This window comes from Enhydra lutris, unplaced genomic scaffold, assembly GCF_002288905.1.
Source record: "Enhydra lutris kenyoni isolate GAN:26980312 unplaced genomic scaffold, ASM228890v2 scaffoldscaffold71, whole genome shotgun sequence".
Classification (NCBI taxonomy): domain Eukaryota; kingdom Metazoa; phylum Chordata; class Mammalia; order Carnivora; family Mustelidae; genus Enhydra; species Enhydra lutris.
Genome location: NW_019154155.1, coordinates 6,983,554 through 7,006,222, shown reverse-complemented (window position 1 = coordinate 7,006,222; position 22,669 = coordinate 6,983,554). Strand labels below are relative to the sequence as shown.

At 36.2% G+C, this 22,669-nt stretch overlaps 1 protein-coding gene across 1 annotated transcript in view; it reads left to right on the top strand.

Annotated features, from left to right (window-relative positions):
- The first annotated feature begins 351 nt into the window (after positions 1–351).
- LOC111159926 (ring finger protein 17) overlaps positions 352–22,669 on the top strand; it is a 162,528-nt gene continuing 140,210 nt past the window's right edge. The window contains exons 1-6 of the mRNA XM_022522609.1: positions 352–481; positions 2,687–2,781; positions 14,907–14,998; positions 19,048–19,159; positions 20,085–20,165; positions 21,635–21,735. Of these exons, the coding sequence (XP_022378317.1) occupies positions 352–481; positions 2,687–2,781; positions 14,907–14,998; positions 19,048–19,159; positions 20,085–20,165; positions 21,635–21,735 (611 nt within the window). The remainder of the gene's footprint in view (positions 482–2,686; positions 2,782–14,906; positions 14,999–19,047; positions 19,160–20,084; positions 20,166–21,634; positions 21,736–22,669) is intronic.

The following is a 22,669-nucleotide window of genomic DNA, read 5'->3' as shown; positions in this document are numbered from 1 at the left end:
TCAGTATAAAAGACTGTCAACAAAAGTCAACAACAACGTAAGTAATAATATGCGAAATCTGAATTTCAATGCAGTAAGAGTGCTAAAGTGGTGGGCTTTTAGTAAAGATTTGTAAGTAAAAAGGTTCCCAACTTGTGATGTCCTTTCTCAGAACGGAACCGCCCAAAAGCAAAACCGCAAACAGCCATCCCAGCACCTGGAACGACGCCCCAGCAAGGCAAGCTGAGGAGGCGGGCTTTCATCACTTTGATTGGCTATCTGGAGATGCCTGCCTTTGATGATTGGTAGCTGCCGCGAAGGACGCCGGGACTGGCACGTGGTACCGGTCTTCGGAGCCAAAAGGGGACAGAGATGGCGGCGGAAGCTTCTACAGCTCGATTCCCCTTGTCTTCTTATCAACAGATGGGGAGGAAGAGTCGGCCCTGGGGTACTGCTAAGATTCAGTGTACTCAGTGTGGAAGAACGGTGTCCAGAGTTTCTGGTGAGGAGATTGAGGGTGGTCCCCCTAGGGCCCTGCTCTGCTTGGCCACCGGCCCTTCAAGGGCTCCATTCCAATCAGGCTGCTGGGTGCGGAGACCTGAAAGCGAGGCCCACCCGGAGGTCTGAAAGCCAAGTGAGCTGGCAATGTGGTGGGGGGGTGGGGGAGACTGGGGAATGAAGGGCGGCTGTTCAGTTGCCGCAGCAATATGGACCGTGAAAACTGTGAAACTATGAAAACTGGGCCCACCCTCAGGGCAGCTAAGAAATCCTCTGTGGTCGGTTGTTAGTGGTTCCGTGCCTCGCCAGAGCTTTCCCACCCTGCATCTCCTCTTTTTTCACTGATTCTGTTAGGGGATAGTGTGTGAGCTCTCTTAAGCACTATTTCGAAAACTTCCCCAGGTTCACAAGTTCATGGAAGAGTAGATGTAAAAATTTAGCCCATGGTCTCATGATCTAGAAGTAATGAAATTTAATTTTCCTGTGTAGTTTTTTTGTAGGAGTAACAGGTAGACCACTTTAAAATTCTCCTGGATTAAAAAAACAGGTGTTTGGGATTGGGAGGGAGGCATTATTGCTCAATTTGGCTTAAGGCATTGTTTGGGAGACGATTTGTTTTTGTTGTGCATCTTGTGTTTTTCTTTGTACGTCGAGAGGAAAAATACACTGCACTCTTATTGATCTAATTTAGAATCTACTCAAGTGAAGACACGTTCAATTACTTTAATTTAAAATGCCTGAGAGTGCTGTCTCTGATGGAGAGGAGCTGTTGAATTTCGAACTGCAGCTGCTGAATGAAGTCTTATTACAAACCCCATGACTGTTTAATGTTTATACTTTCAAAGTGAAAGTCGTTAATTTTCTCAGTCCTCCAAGATGGACTCTGTTTAAGGGACATGGACCTTTGTAGAGAAAGTTGGTTGTATTTTAGGGTGGAGAGGCAAACTTCTTCAACTGTTTTGTTTTGTTTTTAATCACTGCTGTTACATAGAAAATCTCCAGTGTTTGAAAGAAATAAGTTGTTTACAACAGGACCTTTTAAAATCACTCGTTCTTCCATATGTTTGTATTACAATGCTCAGAAATACTCCAGATGGTGTTTACTGCATAAAAAATTGTGAAAGTGCTTTGTAAGCTGTGATGCACCACAAATTAGACTTGAACAATATCAGAAAATTTATAAAGATAGAACAGTTAAACAAATTTTATTTCTTTGGTAGTATCTCTGGAATTTAAATAGAACTTTAAATTTAGCTTGGTCATAAGCAAGTTTCATATATTTCACTTGGCTTGAAAACTAAAGCTTTTTTTAGTCAAAAGAATATAATTCTTATAAATCAACAAGAACACTAATTTTTTTGCCAGTAAAAGATGACTGATTTAATCTAATACTTTTCCTTTTTTCTTGCAAAGTGTTTTTAAAATGACAACTTTTCCTGTTACATAACTAAAACAAATATGTTTATTATGATAAATGTCAAATTCTGTTTAGAGCATTAAAATCTTGATATTAGGTTTTCACTCAAGATTATGGTATTTCCCCTCATAAACTCTGGGTTTGTGAGAATGATCTTTATGTGGGTCATGTGTGTGTAACAATAGTAGCATCTGGTTTCTGTCCTTGCCATTATCTTAGATCATTATAAGAGATGGGTATTTCCAGTGTCTCATCTGCCCTCCTTACTCCCTTCACAGGGTTGGAAATATAAATTAGTAGAGGCAATAGTATCAAGTAGAAAGAATATTGGGCTTGGAAACAGAACTAGGCTGGAGTCTAGATTATACCATTTACTTAGCCAGATCACCAAAATACTTACCATTTTCTAAGTTGAATATAACCTTCCCAAGTCTGCTTAGCTGTGATATTTACAAAGATCAAATAAAGTATGTCAGAATATTTTGTATCATTATAAGATATGGCAAATTCAAAGATTATAGGTACCAAAAACTAAATTAGTGCAAACTATATTACATAGTACTGCCTGGTTTTTGATCTGGTGTTGGTTTTTTTTTTTTTCCTGACTTACGTAGTTTCTCCTGAATTTTGTTTAGTAATTCCTACATTTCGAATGAAACTTGATATCTTTTCTTGTAAATGAGCGTCCTCTTTAACTTTCCCCTCTGATTAATGCGTCATTCAATCCATTCAATTCGATTTATTCAACGCTAACAAATTGCTAAAAGTTTAACAACAGAATTTCATCAATAGGTCACCACCATGAACTTCAATGTGGACATGCTTTTTGTGAACTGTGCTTGTTAATAACTGAAGAATACAGCACAATTATATGCCCTGATTGTGAGGTAAGTTTTATCATCTTTCATCTTTAATACATTACAACCTAATGTTAAAGGTTAAGATGTTATAGAAAACATACTTCTAGTTGGAACCTAAAAACTTGCATTTTTGCTGCTGACTCTTAAGGAAGCTTAACAAAAGATAAAGCCTTTCTGAGTCATTTTATAATTGTTCAGAGTGATCAAAAAGAATACAGAGTTAAAGTTCTGTATTAATCAGCCTACCTATTTTTTTACTCTTTGGAGACTTCTGTGGAAAATTGCCTTTTTCTTTATTTTTATTTAAGTACATTCCTTTCAAATTCCTACCCTTCTTTACCACACCAATACCACGCAATCAAATTTTGCACTCCCCTGGCCCTCAATCTTTGTGTGTCATCAAATCTGCATTTGTAAAAGATGCCATAGTTTAAAAAAGAGGAGCAAAATAGTGGCCTCAAGTTAACTTCAGAGACACTAAAAAAAATAGTTACACGGTAGACCCATGATAATGAGAACAAATCAGGATTTCAAGTAAAATTTAATGAACATCTTTGCATTTGCTACAAATACAAATGTATTCAATTTATATAGTATGTCCCTAGAAAATTGTCTTAATCTCTAAATTGTTAACATTCCCCTTGAGATAACCAGATATTGAGGATTTGTTTGTTTCCACTGGGTCAATGAGAAAAACAATACAGAGACAGGAGACCTGGAATGCAGTCCTAGTTCTATCACACTAAGCCTGAATTTCCTTATTTGTGAGTTGGAAATAATACAGGCTTTTCTTTGGATTATAAGAGTCAAATTTGATTATATAGAAATTCTCTATAGGCTTCAAAACCATTAAAATAAGTGTTATAATCGACCCGTGATTATTTAGGTGTGGATTAATTGGCTTGTGGGTTAAACATGGTAAAAATATACATACATACATTTATATAAATTTGTGAAGGTTTTAATTATAGCAGAAACATTTACATATTAAAAATGTCTATTTAGGAATTACATACTTTACAAATAATGATCTTTATTGTGAAAGCTATTCTCCTGTTTGTTTTTTGTTTGTTTGTTTGTTTTGGTTTTGGTTTTTTTTGGTCAGTGGGCTCCTCACATGTGGTTTGACTACATAGTTAAAGCAAAGGGGAGCCTTGTTCCTTTGGTTGTAATGGAGCATCCCTGACTAATTCTTTCTTGTGATGGGTAAAGAATAAGGGAAGGGGAATAAGCAGGCAGATGGAACTGTCTCTGCTTATACTCATCCTGTTCTAATATTCAAAAAAACAGGCAAATTTATTAGAACAGTAACTTTTCCCTTTTTTGGCAAATGATTTCATGTTCAATGGTCTTAAGTCATTATACTTCTATTATTTTGGAAAACGTATACAAATGTTTATGGTATGTTTACAAATATTGGTTTTGATTTTAGGTTTGTGATAAATCTATTTTATATCATTTTGACTAGGTCTGACTTTGGAAGATCTGATTTTTCTTATCCTTCCCTCCTTTCTCCCATTTTCCTTGTGCTGTTAGCCCAGGGAATTGACAAAGGACTGTAATTGGATTCTTCAGATGCACTAAAGCTGGTCACTACTTTTTAAAAAAAATTGTATTTATTTGCAGGCGAGAGATAGAGAAAGCACGAGTGGGTGTGGGGAGGAAGAAGCAGCCTCCCTGCTGTGCAGGGAGCTCCACTGATGCAGGGCTTGATACCAAGACCCCTGGGATCATGACTTGAGCCCAAAGCAGATGGTTAATCAACTGAACCACCCAGGCGCCCTGGCTGATCACTTAAGGGAGTCCCTTCAAGAAACCTTTCTGAAATTGTTACCACTCTTTTATTTTAAAAATTTGGGATTTTTGCTGATATCTAATATTTATTTGGAAAAAGAAGGAATGGAAGAATCAGTAAGAATGAATTTATAGAATATTTCAGTACTGTAGATTATTATTTTTGTATTATGTGCTCTTTTCTAAAAAGTAAGATTTAGGGGCTCCTGGGTGGCTCAGTATGTTAAGCCTCTACCTTTGGTGCAGGTTATGATCCCAGGGCCTTGGGATTAAGACCTGCATCAGGCTACCTGCTCAATGGGGAGCCTGCTTCGTCCTCTCTTTCTCTCTGCTGCTCCCCCTGTTTGTGCTTTCTCGAATAAATAAAATCTTAAAAAAAAAGAAAGTAAGATATAAATACCTATATTCACATTAGCCTTGTATTTATAATTTATCTTTAATTTTGAAGATCTACATAATGCTGTTTGTTTCAAATTTAAACCTAAATTGATTCCACTCAGGATAATGGATATACTTTTGTTCTTATTTCTGAGTTTGGGTGAATATGGATTTATCTCTTTATTTTTCATAGTTGTATGGTTTTTGATAACATCTGTTCTGTGCTTTTGATTGATATTAATTGTTAATAATAACCATTCTGCATTTTGCACAGCAAGATGGCAGATTTTGTTCAGAGGATCATACTTAGGTATCATCCCAGAAATACTGTATTGACTTTTTGGACCTGAGTCCAAAAATATACTATATGAGGAGATAAGGATAAGTTATCTAATCAATAGATTATATATATTAAAATCCCATGTGGATTGGAAATGTTAATAATATGCAAATTAAAAATGTAAACTAGAAGAAATATAATTGTATTTTCTTGGGTGGGGAAGCCTTGTTAAACATATCACTGAAATGAGGAACCATAAAATACTGGCTAAATTTACCACACCTTTTCATTTATAGTTAACAAAAAACAAACCAAAAAACCAACCAGAAATAAAACTTAGATGACAAGCTGTGGGGGTGGGAAGAGAACCTCTATTTTGTAAATTACATGTTAATCTTTATACAATTTTAACTGAAATATTTTAAGTCAATTGTATTTAATACTTTCTTAAATTATCTGAAAGAGGTTTTCTGTATTAAATCTGTTCATAGGGGCACCTGGGTGGCTCAGTGGGTTAAGTCTCTGCCTTCGGCTCAGGTTATGATCCCAGGGTCCTGGGATTGAGCCCCACATCGGGCTCTCTGCTTAGCAGGGAATCTGCTTCCTCCTCTCTCTCTCTGCCTGCCTCTCTGTCTACTTGTGATCTCTCTGTCAAATAAATAAATAAAATCTTTTAAATAAATAAATAAACAAATCTGTTCATAGTAACATTCATCTCTTACTATGAAATGTCAAACCAAAGGGGGATAAATTAGTCGGCACATAGAAATTAAGGATTTAGCTCCCAATTTGGGGGGTAGCATTCTTAAAAATAGCATTTTGGTCAGTGTGATGGTCAAAAGAAACACTTTACCCCAAATATCTAATAAAACTTGGATATCTTTAGTATGTTATACCTAAAACCTCGACAGAATATCCTCCCCCCACACCAAAAAAGTATATGTAAGTGGGAGGCTGTAACATTTAGAAGTCTGCTTTATTTTTCTTAGCAACATTAATGTTAACTTATTTTCATGAGGGTGTCCTACAGTTACTTTTTAAAAAGTTTTATGTGTGCAAATTTAAATTAAATCAATAGGTAGTACTATGTCGAAGGAAAGATGCATTTTAACTCAAAATTGAGTTCACATTTAATAATAGATAATGGATATGCCTAATGTATAGATCTTAGCTTAGTTTTTAAATATTGGCTAATATCCTACAATTACTTTTAATGTCTTCATAATAAACCATTATACATTAAGTGCTATAATTCTTTTTTCTTTTTTTTAAGATTTTATTTGAGCAAGAGGAACTACAAGCTAGGGGGAGAGGGAGAAGCAGCTTCCCACTGAGCAGGGAGCCTGACAAAGGGCTATATCCCAGCACCCCAGGAACATGACCTGAGCCCAAGGCAGATGCTTAACCAACTGAACCACCCAGGCACCACTTTAAGTGCTATAATTATTTTTTTTAAAAGATTTTATTTTTTTATTTATTTGACAGAGAGAGACAGTGAGAGAGGGAACACAAGCAGGAGCAGTGGGACGGGGAGAAACAGGCTTCCCTCTGAGCAGGGAACCTGACGCCCTGGGCTCTATCCCAGGATTCTGGGATCATGATCTGAGCTGAAGCCAGATGCTTAATGCCTGAGCCACCCAGGACCCCAAAGTGCTATAATTCTTAACCAATCTCATTATTATAAACATATAGTTGATTTTCAAAATTTCTCACTTTGTCTTTATATAATCTCAAAACCACTCCTACAAAAAAAATTCTATGAGCAAATTCTGTGAATTTCTAACTCCAATACAAATCCATGCTCAAATTTGTCAGATTTATGCTTAATAGTTTGCAATTTGATGGGCAAGAAGTAGATCTATCCTTTTTTATCATTATTATTTTAGTCATCACACAGTACATCATTAGTTTTTGATGTAGTGTTCCATGATTCATTGTTTTCATATAACACCCAGTGCTCCATGCAATCTGTGCCCTCCTTAACGCCCACCAACAGGCTCACCCGTTCCCCAAACCCCCTCCCCTCTAAAACCCTCAGTTTGTTTCTCAGAGTCCATAGTCTATCATGGTTCACCTCCTACTCTGATTTCTCCCCCTTCATTTTTCCGTTCCTTCTCCTAATGTCCTCCATGCTATTCCTTATGTTCCACAAATAAGTGAAACCATATGATATTTTATGTTCTGTGTTGACTTATTTCACTCAGCATAATATTCTCCAGTCCCATCCATATTGATGCAAAAGTTGGGTATTCATCCTTTCTGATGGCTGAGTAATATTCCTTTGTGTATATGGACCACATCTTCTTTATCCATTCTTCTTTTGAAGGGCATCTTGACTCTTTCCACAGTTTGGCTATTGTGAACATTGCTGCTGTGAACACGGGTGCATATGCCCTTCTTTTCACTATATTTGTATCTTTGGGGTAAATACCCAGTAGTGCAATTGCTGGGTCATAGGGTAGTTCTACTTTTAATTTTTTGAGGAACCTCCACACTGTTTTCCAAAGTGGCTTCACCAACTTGCATTCCCACCAGCAGTGTAACAGGGTTCCTCTTTCTCCTCATCCTTTCCAACATATGTTGTTTCTTGCCATGTTGATTTTTACCATTCTGACTTGTGTAAGGTGGTATCTCAATGTGGTTTTGATTTGAATTTCCCTGATGGCTAATGATGATGAATACTTTTTCATGTCTGCTAGCCATTTGTATGTCTTTTTTGGACAAGTGTCTGTTCATGTCCTCTGCCCATTTTTTGATGTGATTATCTGTTTTTTGGGTGTTGAGTTTGAGAAGTTCTTTATAGATCTTGGATATCACCCCTTTGTCTGTAGTGTCATTTGGAAATATCTTCTCCCATTCCTTGGGTTGCCTCTTTGTTCTGTTGACTGTTTCCATTGCTCTGCAGAAGATTTTGATCTTGACGAAGTTCCCAAAAGTTCATTTTTGCTTTTGTTTCCTTTGCCTTTGGAGATGTGTCTTGAAAGAAGTTGCTGTGGCCATGTTGAGGAGGTTACTGCCTTTGTTCTCCTCTAGGATTTTGATGGATTCGTGTCTCACATCGAGGTCTTTCACCCATTTTGAGTTTATCTTTGTGTATGGTATGAGAATGGTCAAGTTTCATTCTTCTATACATAGCTGTCCAATTTTCCCAGTACATTTATTGAAGAGACTGTCTTTTTCCATTGGATATTTTCCCCTGCTTTGTCGAAGATAAGTTGATCATGGAGTTGAGAGTCCATATCTGGGCTCTCTGTTCTGTTCCATTGGTCTATGTGTCTGTCTTTGTGCCAGTATCATGCTGTCTTGGTGATCACAGCTTTGTAATAAAGCTTGAAGTCAGGCAACGTGATGCCCCCAGCTTTGTTTTTCTTTTTCAACATTTCCTTGGCAATTCAGGTTTTCTGGTTCCATAAAATTTTAGAATTGTTTGTTCCAGCATTTTGAAAAATGCTGGTCGAATTTTGATCCGGATGGCGTTGAACATATAGATTGCTCTGGGCAATGTAGATATTTTAACAATGTTTATTCTTCCAATCCATGAGCGTAGAATGTTTTTCCATCTTTTTGTGTCTTCTTCAGTTTCTTTCATGAGTGTTTTGTAGTTCATTGAGTATAGATACTTTAGGTTTATTCCCAGGTATCTTATGGTTTTTGGTGCTATTGTGAATGGAATCAATTATCTAATTTCTCTTTCTGCAGTTACTTTGCTAGTGTATAAGAAAGCAACTGATTTCTGTGCATTGATTTTGTAACCTGCCACATTACTGAATTGCTGTATGAATTCTAGTAGTTTGGGGGTGGAGTCTTTTGGCTTTTCCACATAGAGTATCACGTCATTTGGGAAGAGAGTGAGTTTGACTACTTCTTTGCCAATTTGAATACCTTTCCGTTTCTTTTTCTTTTTCTTTTTCTTTTTCTTTTTTTTTTTTTTTTTTGAAGGTCAAGCAGAGCTTTATTTCCCCTTTTCATTTCTTTTTGTTGTCTGATTGCTGTTGCTAGGGCTTCTAGTACTATGTTGAACAGTAGTGGTGAGAGTGTGCATCCTTGTGTTCCTGGTGTCAGTGCAAAGGCTTTCAGCTTTTCCCCATTGAGAATGATATTTGCTGTAGGTTTTTCATAGATTGATTTTATGAAGTTGAGACATGTTTCCTCTATCCCTGTTCTCTGAGGAGTTTTAATTAGGAAAGGATGCTGTATTTTGTCCAATGCTTTTTCTGCATCAATTAAGAGGACCATGTGGTTCTTCTCTTTTCTCTTATTTATGTGTTCTGTCACATTGACTGATTTGCGAAACGTTGAACTACCTTGCATCCCAGGGATAAATCCTACCTGGTTGTGATGGATAATCCTTTTAATTACTCTTGGATCCTATTAGCTAGGATCTTGCTGAGAATTTTGGCATCCATATTCATCAGGGATATTGGTCTGAAATTCTTTTTGATGGGGTCTTTGCCTGGTTTGGGGATCAGGGTAATGCTGATACTCATAGAAGGAGTCTGGAAATTTTCCTTCTGTTTCTATTTTTTGAAACAGCTTCGGGAGAATAAGTGTTATTTCTTTTTTGAAAGTTTGGTAGAATTCCCCAGGGAATCCGTCAGGTCCTGAGCTCTTGTTTTTTGGGAGGTGTTTGATCACTGCTTCAATCTTGTTACTGGTTATAGGTCTATTCAGGTTATCAATTTCTTCCTGTTTCAGTCTCAGTAGTTTATAGGTTTCCAAGAATGCATCCATTTCTTCCAGGTTGCTTAATTTATTTTCATAGAGATGTTGATAATACTTTCTGATAATTATATTTATTTCCTTGGTGTTAGTTATGATCTCTCCCCTTTCATTCATAATTTTATTAATTTGGATCCTGTCTCTTTTCTTTTGGATAAGTCTGGCCAATGGTTTACCAATCTTATTAATTCTTAAAAGAACTGGCTTCTAGTTTCATTAATGTGTTCTACTGTATTTTGGTTTCTAATTCATTGATCTCTGCTCTAATCTTAATTATTTCCATCCTCATGCTGGGTTAGGTTTAATTTGTTGTTGATTCTCCAAATCTTTAAGGTGTAAAGATAGTTTGTGTATTTGGAATTTTTCTGTTTTTTTTGAGTGAGGCTTGGATAGCTATGTATTTCCCCCTTAGGACCTCCTTTGCCATATCCCATAGGTTTTTGGACCGATGTGTCTTTGTTCTTATTGGTATCCATGAATTGATTAAGTTCTTCTTTGATTTCCTGATTAGCCCAAACTTTCTTGAGCAGGATGGTCTTTAGCTTCCAAGTGTTTGAATTTCTTCCAAACTTTTTCTTGTGATTGAGTTCCAGTTTCAAAGCATTGTGGTCTGAGAATATGCAGGGAATAATCTCAGTCTTTTGGTATTGGTTGAGACCTGATTTGTGACCCAGTATGTGGACTATTCTGGAGAAAGTTCCATTTATGCTTGAGAAGAATGAGTATTCTGCTATTTTAGGGTGAAATGTTCTGTATATATATATGAGGTCCATCTGGTCCAGTGAGTCATTCAAAGCTTTTGTTTCTTTGTTAATTTTCTGCTTACTTGATCTGTCTGTTGCTGAGAGTGGAGTGTCAAGGTCTCCTATAATTAATATATTATTATCAATATATCTATTTTGGTTAACAGTTGGCTTATGTAGTTGGCTGCTCCCATGTTAGGGGCACAGATATTTACAATTGTTAGATCTTCTTGTTGGATAGAACCTTTAAGAATGATACAGTGTCCTTCTGTATCTCTAACTATAGTCTTTAGCTTAAATCTAATTTTCTGATAACAAGAATTGCTACCCCAGTTTTCTTTTAAGGTCCATTGGCATGAAAGATAGTTCTCCATCCCTTCACTTTGGATGTATTTTTAGGTTCAAAATTAGTCTCTTGTAGACAACGTGTGGATGGGTCCTGTCTTTTTATCCAATCTGCAACCCTGTGCTGTTTTATGGGAACATTTAGGCCGTTCACATTGAGAGTGATTATTGACAGGTGATATTTGATTGTCATCATGTTGCCTGTGAAGTCCTTGTTTCTGTGGATAGTCTCTGTATATTTCTGTTCTATATCACTCTTGGGGTCTTTCTCCTTTTATGGGCCCCCCTTAATATTTCTTGCAGGGTTGGCTTAGTGGTCACATATTCTTTCAGTCTCTGCTGGTCCTCTAAGCTTCTTATCTTTCCATCCATTCTGAATGACAGCCTTGCCAAGTAAAGAATTCCTGGCTGCATATTCTCTGAATATGTCTTGGCAGCCCTTTTTGGCTTGCAAGGTCTCTGTGGATAGGTCTGACATTATTCTGATGTTCCTCCCTCTGTATATAAGGAATCTCTTCCTCCTAACTACCCTTAAAATGGTTTCCTTGGTTCTAAGATTTGCAAGTTTTACTACTACATGCCTGGGTGTTGGTCTCCCTCATTGATCTTGTGTGTCCTCTTTGCCGCTAGGACACGATTGTTTGTTTCATTCCCCAGATTAGGGAAGTTCTCAGCTTTGATTTGGTCAAATAAATCTTCTAGTTCTCTGTCTCTGTCTCTCTCTCCACCCCACCCCCTCAGGGATCCCAGTAATTATGACATTGGAACATTTCATGGCATCATTTATTTCTCTAATTCTGTTTCCATGGATTTTAAGCTGTTTGTTCCAGACCTCCTCCTGCTCTTTTTTTTCTGTCAGTTTGTCTTCAAGATCACTAATTTGTTCTTCTGACTTATTTACTCTGTTAGAGTACCTAGATTAGAATGTACCTCACTGATAGCATTTTTAAGTTCTACCAATCTGCTCTCACTTCTGCCCTTAATGAATCTATGTGCATTGTCTTCATAACTGCTACCCTGGGGTCTATTTTCTGACAAATGGAGAGGCCACTGTCTCTGGGTTTTTTCTTTGTTGAGAGTTCCTCCTCCTAGTCATTCTGTTATGGTTGGGAGGTGTACAGCCAAATATATCAACCATTATCCAGGCAACGTGCACCCTGGGAAAGTTCTGAGCAATCGGAATCACCAAAAATAAAAATTAAAAAAGCCAAAATGAGCCCCAAGAGTAAGATTTATAAAGTATAAAAACAAAAACAGATCCGGGGAAAAAACAAAAATAAAATTTTAAAAGGGGAGGGGTGAAAGGAGGGTGGTTATAATCCCTCAATGTGGGGTGAGGGAGGGTATTTCAGTTTTTACTGGGTGTATTTTATCTTTGTTAGAGAATTCAACTTCCTAGAGATACAGGGAAATTAAAACTGGTGTGTATATATGTCTCTCTCTCTCTCTCTCTATATATATATATATATATAGAATTGAATAGGGAAAGAAGGACTACATTGAAGCTTATATCTATGTATATTTAAGAAAAGAGGAAAAAAATATAGGTATGAAAAAGTTCAAGTTAAAAAGTTACTATTGAATATGTTGTATCTAGTTGAGGGGCGCCTGGGTGGCTCAGTGGGTTAAACATCTAGTTGAAATGATAAGTAGGTTAAAAAAAAAAATCATGAGAAAGAATTTAAAAAGAGAGAAATTGTATCTAAGCAATATATAGGCTGTGCGGCAATATACTGTTTTCTCCCTCGTGTTGGGTTTTAAAGTTTTATGGGGCCTCTGTGGTGGTTGTCCTCTTGTTCTTTCAGCTTGTCTTTTGGGGGCAGAGCCTGCTGCGTTGTTTTTCAGTCAGTGCTGCTTGGGCGGAGTTGCCCTGTCCCCTATCAGGGATGGGCTCCATGGAAACGGGTTTTTCAGGCTTTTGTTCTCTGGCAGCTTTTTGCACCTTTTCCGAGTATCAGAGCAAAGTAAACTGTCCGCACCCAATCTTCACCTCAGAGAGAAGCCACAGTGCTCCTCTCTGAATCCTCCAGAACACACAGACTCCACCTCTGCCAACACAGTTGAATACCACAGCCTCCCATAGATGGTACACTCCCCAGGTGACACTCCCAGTGGTCGATGGAGGCCCCCAATTGTTTCTGCACCCCTGTGCCACCAAAACTGCAAGCGATACTGGTCTGGATGAGCCTGGCCCTGGCGCCTCAGTGCCTGCATTTCCTGGGACCATGGCCTCCAGTCCAAGCCAGGTCCTCTCAGCAAGGGTGGTGGCAGAGGTGGCAGCCAGCCCCAGGGACCAGTGACTCAAGTCCACACCGAGCCCTATTAGGTACAGCCAGGGGAGCAGCTATGGCTGGTCCAGGGACCATAGGCTTAGATCCTTGCCTGAGGATGCCTGACAATTGTCTCTTAAGCCCATTTGTTCTGTTTGAGTGCTGTTATCAGTCCCTGTCTTGCAGCCACTGGTCTCCAAGCTTTTGCTGGTTCCCAAGCGCAGGACACATTTGTGCTGGGGTATTACTTTCCAGTGGCTACCTTTGGTGGCTCCCTCCCTCTTCTGTTTATTCTCAGGTATCTGTCTTTGCAATCCCAACTCCATCCTTTGTATGATGATCCTCTGCCCCCATAGAGATCCAGATGTATATAATCATATATCAGGCTGATTTTCTGGGTTTTCAGAGTGGCTTTGTAGGTTTCTAGCTTAATTTGGGGGACCAGTTGAGATGGAGTACCCCACTTCTCCTGAAGTAGGTATATCCTTACTTTACACTTCAATTCCTTGATTATTAGTGAAATTGAGCACTTTTATATGCTGATTTATCAGCTTCCCTCTCTTTATTAGATCCCTTCAGATCCTTTGCACATTTTCCTTTTGAATTGTCTTTTTCCTAACTTGTAAGAATACTTCATATGATAGGGATATTCATACTTTGTCCAGTATATCCTATTTTCTCCCAGTCTTTCACTTTTAATTTTATTACATTTAGCCATTCAGAAATGTTTCTTTTAGTCATTTTTTCCCCCTCCTTCATGGTTTCTAGGTTTTCTTTGGTTAGGCAGACCTTCCCATCCTAGAGTTATATATGTGTTTTCTGTACTTCTACTGTGTTTAAGATATATATATATATATAGATATATATATATATATCTATATATATATATAAATCTAATTTATATGGTATAACATAGGCATATAACTTTTTTCTTCAGAATGAAAAAACACTGTTGAATAATCCTATTTCATTGAAATGCCCCTTGTATTCTGTATTAAGCTCCCGTACGAATGTGGCTGTATTATATTCATTTATTATGCCGGTACCCTAGCATTTTAATTACATTAGCTTTATGCTCTGGTGGGATAAATCTCTACTAAATGGTATGTTAAAATTTTTATAATTCTTGGATAGTATATTTTCCATATGAACTGTAGAATTGTGTTAATTTTTTGTATTTTACATTAGTTATATTTAGGATATTAAATTTTTGTCTAGGAGTTTGAAATGATTTTCCATTTACTCTGTTTTTGTTGTATGATCCCATAAATTACTTGGTTTTCTTTTCTTAGAACTTACATTTTTCTCACTAAATTTATTCCTAAGTATTATTTTAGGTTTTGAACATAACTGGAAATGTCATTGTGAAAATTTTACAGTAGATTTTTAAAGTCTTTTTACAAGTATATTCTGTAGAATGTGGTAGAATGAAGTGTTTTAATGTTCTATTTAAGTAATAACTGCTAGAGTAGATTTCTTAAAAAATTAAAATAGGGTAAAAATATCATACATTTATAATTTTTTCTTTGAAAGAGAAGTTTACTATGAATGGCACACTAGTTTGAATTCTGGATAAACAGAATTTATGAATGACTAGTTTTTTTATTATTATTTTGTCCTAAGATTGCTACAACTATAAATATGAGACAAGGATACTATCCAACAGATGGATGTATCAAAGAAGATTCTTTTATGGAAAAACTGCAACCTAAAAAGTATGTTTTATGTGTACTTATTTCAGTATTTGAAGTTCAGTGTATTTCTGAAAGGATAATTGTCGCATCACTGATAAAATATCATTTTTAGATAAGTGTTTCTAGCCCTTTGTTTATAGAGTACTCTTTATAAATTTTTTTAAATATAGTTGACACACTATTACATTATTTTCAGGTATACAACATAGTGATTCAGCTTCTCTATATGTTATGCTATGCTCACCACAAGTGTAGCTACCATCTGTCACCTACATTATTACAGTATCATTGATTACATTCCCTATGTTGTACTTTTTATTCCAGCGACTTTTTCATTCCATCTGGAAGCCTATATCTCCCATTATAGAGTGCTCTTTTATAATTTGTCTTAACTATTAGTGAAATGGAGACTCTAGCTCCTAAATAAGCATTAGTTTGTCCTTATTCAATGTGGAGTGGGGGAGAATGCAAGAAAAGCCGAGAATGTCATTCTAGCAAAAGTTATTGGTGCTCGCTGAGAGTTGTGGCTTTCAAAAGGTGTTAATTCTTAAGAGTATCATGAGCATGATATAGTAGAGGACTTTAGAAAGAGGTGGTTTGAGAGGTGATTGATAAAAGGAAGAGTAATAATTTGGGAGTTCTTTTGCTCATTTTCCTTTCTTCAATAGGATTTTATATACGTATATATTAATAAAGTTCTTTTTTCAATTAGTGAAGCAGAGATTTTTTTAAAAACATAACCCCAGCTGGAGACCAGCACCTGTGTTCTTTTTTATTGCACTTATTTTTTTTTTAAAGATTTTATTTATTTATTTGACAGACAGAGATCACAAGTAGGCAGAGAGGCAGGCAGAGAGAGAGGGGGAAGCAGGATCCCCGCTGAGCAGAGAGCCCGATGCAGGGCTCGATCCCAGGACCCTGAGACCATGACCTGAGCAGAAGGCAGAGGCTTAACCCACTGAGCCACCCAGGCGCCCCTGCACTTATTTATGTCTCCCTCTGCTAGTCTATTAAGCCCCTGTAAGGGCATGGATCACATTTTACTGCTTTCTACATTCCTGCTGCTGGATACAGTAAACATGTAATAAATGTTTGTTAGATGAAATGCCATGATGTTTTGACATTTTTATGGTTTTTCTGAAATCATGTTTCAGTACTAGATAAATTTATATTTAGGGTTGACTATGGGATGGGATGGGATGGATTACGGTGAAAAAATAGTAAAGTTTTACTGTATAACTTCATAAGAGTTGAAGAGACTTCCAGTTAATTCATGGAGACCCTACTCAGAAGACAATTATATTTTTTTGTATAATTTTGACTTTTTAGAGCATATTTAATATAGTAATAAATTACATGGGAAATAAAAGAAACACAGGAAACTTTCAAGAACAACCTCATTTGAAACCTTTCAATTTTGTTAATGGCACCAAGCCTCAGTAAATCACCCCATTTCCTCATAACTTCTTCATTTTGCCTCCTGCAGACTGTAATTTTCACAATATCTTTCATATCCATTATTTATCTTTCATTTTTACTATCCTATTTAATTCTTACTCTGTTTTTACTACCTCCTTAACACTTCCTTACTCTTCCCTTCTCCATGCTTCTTCATTGCCTACCTAAATAAAATCCAAAAATTTTTAGACTACCATTCAGTGGCTTTTCACATTACTGATGCAGCTTCTCTTTCTGGACATACATGGGTGCTTAGACAGAAATCAAAATAGTTATAGTTATCTCTTTAGGTAGTAAGCCACTTAGTCTGGCAACTGGTTATTGACAGGACCAGTGGAGTTCAGGCTTACTGAATGCCAACCCCTATATTTGTATTCTACCGGCCATTTCCTTCATGTGTTCTGAATGAAATGATTAGAGTAAATCATTAGGAATCTTTATGGCTCCATGTGAGTCATTGGCCACAACAAATTTGAGTACCTACGGCAGTCCAGCAAATGACTTACTGGGTAAGGTAGATTTTAAACAATGAGTGGTATGAATTGTGGGGACAAAGGTTTACCCTCTCCAAAGGAAGTGGGCCCTTTTTAGCTCTAGCTAGTTATTGCTGTGTGTTAAGACTAAACCAGTGTTGCCAATCTTCCTTTTTAGTCCCTCAAGAGAAGATAGAGATCTGGACTTCTTTGTGAAATTTTCTAATTTTTTAAACCTTACACAAGTTAAATCTGATTATATTCTTGTCTAAATATATATAATATCTAGTGTGGTTATAAAGTAAAATTTCACTTTCAGAAATAAATGAATCCATTTTAAAATACTCAAATTTTTTCCAAATTACTGTATTTTTTTTTTAATTCTCCATGTCAAGTATACTTACATTAGAAACTACTATTCCCTAATTTCAGTAGAGTTTGGTTTAAAATAGTTGTTTATGTGTTGAGGAATAAGTCTGTTTAAAAATAATGTAATTCCTTCCTGATTTATATTTTAATTTATATTTAATATTTTGAAACGGGGATGCCTGGGTGGCTCAGTGGGTTGAGCCTCTGCCTTCTGCTCAATTCATGGTCTCAGGGTCCTGGGATTGAGCCCTGCATTGGGCTCTCTGCTCAGCGGGGATCCTGCTTCCCCCTCTTTCTCTGCCTGCCTCTCTGCCTACTTGTGATCTCTCTCTTTCTGTCAAATAAATAAATGAAATCTTAAAAAAAATATATTTTGAAACAGGAATTGAATAATGGACTCCTAAGGACTTAGGCATTCACATGTTTTCAAGAACATGAATATTCACTTTTCAAAGTAATGAATGTTTAAAAATTAAAGTCTGTTTTTTTCCTCTATAAAGGTAATGTTTAAACATACTTTCTTCTATAAACTATTACAGGCTTATGATTAAGTTATTTAGCAAACATTTATCAAGAGCTTACTGTCTGTTAGCCAATATGGGAATATAAAGATAAAAAAAGGCAAAAACTCAGAATGCCTGGGTGGTTCAGTCATTTAAGCATCCACTTTTAGCTCAGGTTATGATTTCAGGGTCCTGGGATCGAGTTCCACACCAGGTTCTTTGCTCAATGGGGAGTCTGCTTCTCCCTCTGCCTGCTGCTCTCCCTGCTTGTGTACTTAAGCTCTCTCTCTCTGACAAATAAATAAAACCTTAAAATAAGCAAAAACTGTAGCATGTTTAGATAAGAAATGGAACAAATTTTTTCTTTGCAAATTAACTTACCTAGTAAATTTATTACCTTTTTGCAAATTATCTAGATCCATAAGCATATTATATTAATAGCAGGCATTTATGCATAAGTAATTGAGCTTAAAGACAGTTCAGTGACTGTCAACTTCTCTACCAAAAAACATCAGCTAAGGAGAGGTAATTAGGAGATTAGGAGAGGTAATTAGCACAGTTTATACTATGGAATTTTTTTTCTTTTTTAGGGATTTGCTAAGAAGCTGAATTCTTGGTAAAATTAAGTTTCGTTTTTAAAGATATTTTTTATTTATTTGACAGAGAGAGAACACAGTAAGAGAGGGAACACAAGGAAGGGTACTGGGAGAGGGAGAAGCAGGCTTCCCACTGAGCAGGGAGCCCAGTGCAGGGGTTTCATCCCAGGACCCTGAGTCGGGATCATGACCTGAGCCAAAGGCAGATGCTTAATGACTGAGCCACCCAGATGCCCCTTGGTAAAATTAAGTTTCATATGGAAGCATATTTAGCCATGGTTTCACTCTCTTTGGATGATGACTGAGACATCATGGCTGATGACAGTTCTCAATGACTGAGAACTCATTGTAATTGTTATTAAAAGTTGTCACATGAGGGGCGCCTGGGTGGCTCAGTGGGTTAAGCCGCTGCCTTCGGCTCAGGTCATGATCTCAGAGTCCTGGGATCGAGCCCCGCATCCGGCTCTCTGCTCAGCAGGGAGCCTGCTTCCTCCTCTCTCTCTGCCTGCCTCTCTGCCTGCTTGTGATCTCTCTGTCAAATAAATAAATAAAAATCTTAAAAAAAAAAAAAAGTTGTCACATGAATTATTTTTGATAGTAACAACCAGAATAGGAGTTTAAAATTGTTATATTAATGTGGTACTTAAAATAATGTGCTTGACATTTTTCAGGATAAAGATTTGTTCTCAGGACTTTAAAAAGACTTCTGATCAGCTAACTATTGGTTTAGAACATTCAACATCAACACACAGGACTATTTTGAACTCCTCATCTCTAATAGCGGTATGAAAAAATGTTACTCATGAAGTAAGATGAAGCCAAACATTTTTACTTTGTGTCTGGTAGTTTTACTCTTCTCTCCTCTCAAGGTTGCTATAATTACAGGGGTTTTTTTTGGAAGCATAAAGGTGAGGTAAACCTACATTTTTTACTTGAATCTCTTATTCTAAGTATACTTGAATGATTCTCATTTTTCCTGAGGCAAGCCATTCTCCCTTTGACCAGTTCTATTAGTGTTCCTAATATTTAACCATATGTAGCTTCTTCCCTTTGAACCTAGTTATTGAATCTAAATAATATGAAACTTGTGTAAAGTACAGGTTTCTAAATTCTCAATGTAATTTTTCCAATCATTTTAATGGCAGCCAAAAGGCCTAATTAATTCACTGTGATGATGATGATGTTATTGTTGGAACACTGAATTTCAACTTTTTCTATAACTTTAAATAATGTATTTAGTTTAAGATCAGAAATAGAACAAATTCCAAAATTCTATTATTAAAGAGATCTTTAATGAACTAGGGGAAGGGAGAAATCACTTGATCTTGATATCTTTTAAGTTTTAACATAGGCAAATTATAATCTCCTTTAAAAACTTTTTTTTAGTGTGTACATTAATTACCATGATACATTTTCCAAGATAGTTTTAAGTTGAAAAAAGATTACACAAAATATACCACTTTTTCAAAAAGTTCTCTAAAAAAAAGTCTCGAATACTATAATCTCTAATCAAAATGCTAGTAGTTTTTAAATTTCTGGATATAAGATTAAGAGTGTCATTTTTGTTACTTGGTTTCTCTCTTGGTCTGTGTTACATTTGTAATCAAAATTGTAGCTTGGTATGTTTACAACTAATATAATGTATATAAGCATCTATTTTTATATTTTTTATTTTTTATTTGTATGTGGACCCTCTTCCCCTTCTTAGGAAACTAAAACTGCAGAAGAAATTGATGAAGCATTGAAGATAGCAGGCTATAGTTTTGAGCAATTAAGTGTTGCTGTAAAAGTAAGCATTTTAAATGATTAAATTCTATAGTGAATTAAGGCATATTCTCTTTAAATGTGTATATTTGGATGTATATTACTGAAGTTAGAGCTTAGCACTAAGTTACTGAGCATGATAATCCAGTAACAGAGGAACATCCAAAAGAATAGAAAACTTCCATGGCCTGTTAGGATTGGTCTTGTGGCATTGTTATGTTAGTGGACTGAAACTGGAGCACTATTAAGGAACCATCATTTTTTTTTTTTTTTTGCTGTGAGCTGAATTTTGTCTCAGAAGTATTACAGACCATCTTTCCAACATTGCTCATTAGTTGGCTGTATACCCTTACACAAAGAATCTTATTTTCTGTCCTCCTTTACCCCATCTCCCCCCAAAAGAGACTCACTTGGTGACAAAGAACAAGCTCCTAAGCATCCAGCAGCAACAAATTTGCAACAAAGAATATAGCTGAGGGACGCTTGGGTGGCTTAGTCATTAAACATCTGCCTTTGGCTCAGGTCATGATCTCAGGGTGCTGGGATCGAGCCCCGCATTGGGTTCCCTGCTCAGTGGGGAGTCTGCTTCTCTCTCTCCCTCCTCCCCTGCTTGTGTTTCCTCTCTCACTGTCTTTGTCAAATAAATAAACAAAATCTTTAAAAAAATATATATATATAGCTGATACAGGAGTTAAGACTTCAGCATGAGTTGGGGGGGTGGCAAAATTCAGCCTGTAACAGTCTGCTCTCTAACCACCCCCCCCCAGATTCGTGTCCTCTAAATGCAAAATACATTCACCTATCTAGTCTTAGATCCCATCCCAACGTAGTCTTAAATCTATTCCAGCATCAAGTCCAAAATCTCACCTAAATATCTTCTAAACCAAGTATGGCTGAGACTCAGGGTATGATTCATTTGGGGGTAAAATTCCTCTCCAACCATGAACCTGTGAAACTAGATAATTAATCCACTTCTAAAATATTTTGGTTGGACAGGTATAGTATAGACAGACATTCCTGTTTTAAAAGCGGGAAAATGGAAGGGAAAAAAAAGGATCAGAGATCTCAAGTAACAATTCTTTGTTCAAAAAATGCAAACATGTGGAATACTTAACATTTTACTTCAAGTATGTTTAATATTATGTATTAAGTTTTTTTCATTTAAGGAATCCTGGCAGAGAGAAATTCAGCTATCCAGAATGACTCTTCCTATAATGATAAAAAGGATTAAGAAGTTTAGAAAACTTAGTGGATTTTCTAAGCCTTTTTTCCAGTTTATCAGTGCACAGTGCCAACAAAGATGTGATCTTGCTGACAAGTACCAGGATTTAAAGTTGAACCTTGTAACTTATTCCATTTTTATCACCTAATCTTCTCTTGTATGGCTACTTTGAAAAGTTCAAAAAGTACCTTTTAATTTTAAAATTATTTGAACAGTACAATTTTTACAAAATAAAAATACCAAATTAGATCTTTGTATTATGTTCTTTCCAGATGCTGGAACATATACACAATCAAACAAAAGAGGAAACAGTCAGTCTTATAGAGGTCCTGGAGAAACAGTTTGATCAACTTTTTACTTCTCTTGATTCCAGGTAATAACTTAAAAATACAGACTCAGTGAAACTGAAGTTTTTAACATGAACTTGTCACTTTGATTCTTTGTATAGATTGAAGTACTGAGTAACTTTTAGGCATGTTTGGAAGGTTTGGGTGATCCCTACAGACTGATGTCTACAGCTTGAAAATGAAGAACAATTAGTACATTTAAAAAAATTTTTGGCTATTTGCCATCTGGTCCTATAGCTAACTTTTAAATAAATAAGCCTCTTTCTTAAAGAAGCATGGAAAATTACTTTCAAAATCTGCATGTTGTAGAATTTCACTTGGGAAAATGCAATGCTTTTTCTCACACATCACTCCATTTTTTCATATGTTTATTTGCATCAGAGCAAGTAATACTCTAATACTTTCTGACATTCATTTCTTTTTTTTTCTGACATTCATTTCTAAACAAATACCACATAGCTGCATATCCATTACTTTAAAAATTCTTTGATATATATGATCTTTAATAATTTTTAATCACATTTTCATTTCAAGAAATAGGAACATAAAAGTTTTGATGTGACAAAAGAAGTATGTTTCATAATGGTGCCTATCCATTTGACCCTTAGTTTTTCTTCTTTTTAATCCCATTAAGATGCCAAGGACATAGGCTCAATATACTGTCAATGAATTGGTTGATATTCTTCAGTCTTCCCTATTGATGCTATCTCACATATGGTCTTTAATTGTAACATTTAAGTTATAAGTCATGTGCATGTATTTTAAACATTCTTATAGTGGTAAAATGTACATAAAAAGATTACCTTTTTAATCATTTTTTAAGTGTCCAGTTTAGTGGCATATGATAATTTTATGTTTAACTTTTTGAGGCAACATCAGAGTTTTCTAGTGTAGCTATACATTTTACTTGCAGTTTCTCATATTCTCACCAACAATGTTTTCTGGAGTTTTGTAGTAATC